The following is a 3,518-nucleotide window of genomic DNA, read 5'->3' as shown; positions in this document are numbered from 1 at the left end:
TTAAAATTTATAAAAAAATTTTACTAAAGATATTTTAATAAATTACTATTAACACTTAAAATTAAAATTTTAAAATTTAAAATAGTTTAATTTCTCATAAAACTCTATTTTTTTATTTTAGTTTATTTAAACTAAATTGAAATAAATTAATAAAAATTATATATTTAAGAATGAATTTGTTAATTTAAAAATTTATAGGGGCATTTAGATCAATTACTATTAAAAAATTTATAGAGACATTTAAATCGATCATTATTATTAGTTTTGAAATTCACACTTTAATATAAGTGACATATATATATATATATATATATATATATGTATATGCATATTTGTCTCACGGCAACAGATTTGGAAGATGTTTGGAGATATGCAATTCTATTAGCTAATTCCACTCCATTGCAATTTTCAACCTGCATTTCAGTGACAGTGGCTGATAATTATATCCGCTGCATTAAATCAAAGGCAAAAGTCAGGATTCCGATGCATGCCGACAAATTCAAACACTAGAATTGGATCTCTGACTCCTACCATTATTATCCCTTGCTTGTTCAGCAGGGTTTTCTTCTAACATCTTGAGCTCTTTTGCGGAGAAATCAGAAATAGGATTGAAGTTGGTATGACAAGGCAGACAGCGTTGACCTTCACAATAATATTGGTTCCTATCTTCAGCTCAATTATTGATGGCAAGAAGCTCCTCCATTAACATGGCCTCATTCTGAATGTAACTCTCATCTTTTGAACCGCTCTGCCTCTGCTTGATGCTCTCTTGTTTGCTAATGGTAGGCTTTGCCACTGAAATCAGTGCGCTGTTGAACTGCTATACTTTTGTTCTTCTCCCAGATCACTGCTAGTGATCCTTCTTCAACAAAGATTTTGACACTCACTTCTAAAGCCTTAACTTTGATCTTGTTCTCGAGGGAGAGAAAAGGGGATTGAACTTTTCCCCCTTGAATAGTTAAAGAAGTAAGCCGATAGATTCAAAGGCAATCTCCTCTGTTCATTTTTTTGTCATTTCATTAATTTAAAAACTGCCGCAATCTCTTTAGGATCATAATGCAATAACATTTCTTAACCAAAGTTGGCTACTTCACAGGAATTCTTCATTTTTTTTGAGTTTCCTGTCCCAAACCATCCTTTTTAAGATGCGGTCAAAGGTTGATAGTTCATTAGCAGGATGCAAGAAGTATGGAGCTGCTTTCTGCAAGCAGCAAGCTTAAAGCAAATCTAGACAACATGTTTCCTTCATTTGCACATTTGTATAAAGATCCTTTTCAATCCATCAAAATTGATGAAAGTTCTTTGCAAATCCATCAATAAATTCATGTCCAAATTCTTAATGCAACTGCAATTCTTAAGGAAAAGCATGAAGTAACACTACTTGATAAATTTTTGAATGAAAAGCTGTCTAATGGTTCTTTAAAAAAATTAATTTTCAGTGATAGAATTGAGCATCATATCCTATGAACAGATCATATATAATTACACAGACGGAAATTTGAAGATTAATCAAACCAACAGATACAACACACATACAGGATATAACTGCTAAAATGAACTTGAAATTATAGAAAGTATCATGAAGCATAATTGCAGCTACAGAGCTAATAAAGCTTAGAAATATATGGACAATCTTTATCAAGTTGCCTTAGCTGTTTTGCCACATCAGTTATCATTGGTCGATCCTCAGGATTTTCTTGGGTGCAATGAAGTGCAATATTTGCAAAAGTTACCAAGTCATCACGATTGATTCCTTCACTTGAAATACTTTGATCCACAATTTCAGTTAACCGATTGTTTTCAACGTAATTCCCCACAAATTCTTTGAAAGTGGCTTCCTCCTCACTGTGATCCGCAGACTTTCTTCTAGTCAAAAGCTCAAGTAAGAGTATGCCAAAACTAAAAACATCCGCTTTTTCATTTATTCTGCATTCAAAAACTTCAGGTGCTATATACCCAAATACCCCAGAGATAGTATCTTTTACTACATGGGATTTGCCCTTTGGAATAGCTATAGAGAGTGAGAAATCAGAAAGCTTAGCAACACAATTTGTATCCATTACTATTGATATAAGTGAAAGACCTTGATGAATAATAGGTCTGGACAAAGCAGTGTGGAGATATGCGACTGCATTAGCGATATCCATTGCGATCTTTATTCTAGACTTCCATGTTAATGACTCAGGCTGCCCCTCGCAAATATCAAACATTAATCTTTTGAGATTTTTATCACCACCAAATTCATAAACAAGCACCGGATTTTGAGTTTCTAAGCAGCATCCAATGAGTTTTAGAACATTCTTGTGAACACTCATTTGTGAGCTAATTACAATATCTGTGATAGCGGTTTCAAGCGATTTGTTATGGCTATTATACCTTTTCACAGAAATTTCGCGGCCGTGCAGAAAACCTTTGTATAGAACAAAATGAACATACCTCGAAATTTCTTGTCCAACATTGTAATCATTTGTTGCTTTGCTCAGCTCCTCAGCAGAGAAAGCACGAATAGGATTACATTTACCATTAGATGAGGCAATAAGCTTTTCTAATAACATGCTTCCATTCTTCAACAACAGTTCCTCATCCTTGGTTTGCTTCTTTATTCCAAAACATGAACCCATCTTCCCTTCCTTGGAGGTACAGACTACAAGCGAAGATCCTAATTAAGAGAGGTTAATAACCTTGGTTGTGATTAACAAAATTGATTATTGTAGAGATTCAAAGAGAGTAAATAAAATTCCAGCAGTCCAAGCCTTTATATATATATATATATATATATATTCTCAAAACTTATCATAAGTCCATATTTCTGTTTTGGTCGGGTTGCAGAATGTGATTGACAGATTGTGGTTTGGAAAATTGCAGGGAAAATTCGTTTGAGATGAAAACTTTTGACAACTCAGGTGAGGTCCAAACTACAGTTTTAGCAACTCAACTACAATGCCAAATTCAGCCAGATTTTTCAATTTCTTGTTCCAGAAAGTATACAATATGTTCTACAGAGAATCCGAAAATGATTCTACCTAGCTACTGATTTGACAAAACTGAAATAACTTGCAGAAATACTTAAAAAAAAAAATTATAGGGCATAAAAGAGGTACCTGCAATTCTTCAAACTATCACCAGACCCAAGGACTCAGAAAGCGAGTTTTGCAAATAGCCGGAAACTAGAGGAAGGGAAATTTGCAGAAGAAGTCATAGCAGGCATCAGCAAAAACCCCAATTACAGAATAATTATCTGAGAAGAGTGCAAAGCTTTGGTTGAAGTGGTCAAAGTCGTACGCGGGGAAAGTACCATTTAGAAAAAGAAAAAGAAGGTAGATGAGCTTTTTCATTCATACCACTTTTTGTTTTTTTATTTTTTATTTTTTAAGTTAAATTATTTAATTATCTTTTCTCTTTTACGTAAGTTTTTGAAAAGTAATTTTTGAAAAGTCATAAATTTTTTTAAAATAAATTTTTAAAAAATAATTTGATTTTTTGAAAATATATTTTTGGAAGATAAATAACAAAAATTT

At 32.8% G+C, this 3,518-nt stretch overlaps 1 protein-coding gene across 2 annotated transcripts; it reads right to left on the bottom strand.

Annotated features, from left to right (window-relative positions):
* Nucleotides 1-1,412: 1,412 nt before the first annotated feature.
* LOC111299801 (non-functional pseudokinase ZED1-like) lies at nt 1,413-3,314 on the bottom strand. 2 transcript variants are annotated; one of them, XM_022895252.2, is made up of 2 exons: nt 3,102-3,314; nt 1,413-2,659 (listed from the first exon to the last, which is right to left on the bottom strand). In XM_022895252.2, the coding sequence occupies exon 2, from the start codon at nt 2,619-2,621 to the stop codon at nt 1,605-1,607; it is 1,017 nt and encodes a 338-aa protein (XP_022750987.2). In that variant the 5' UTR covers nt 2,622-2,659; nt 3,102-3,314; the 3' UTR covers nt 1,413-1,604. The 2 variants fall into 2 exon arrangements, with proteins under 2 accessions (XP_022750987.2, XP_022750988.2); XM_022895253.2 differs by having other exon boundaries at nt 1,413-2,644; nt 3,102-3,304.
* Between the last annotated feature and the right edge of the window lie 204 nt (nt 3,315-3,518).

Source organism: Durio zibethinus, chromosome 18, assembly GCF_047325235.1.
Source record: "Durio zibethinus cultivar Kanyao isolate XHJ-2024 chromosome 18, ASM4732523v1, whole genome shotgun sequence".
NCBI lineage: Eukaryota > Viridiplantae > Streptophyta > Magnoliopsida > Malvales > Malvaceae > Durio > Durio zibethinus.
Note: the sequence above shows the minus strand (reverse complement) of the source record. Positions and strands in the feature narration are given on the sequence as shown.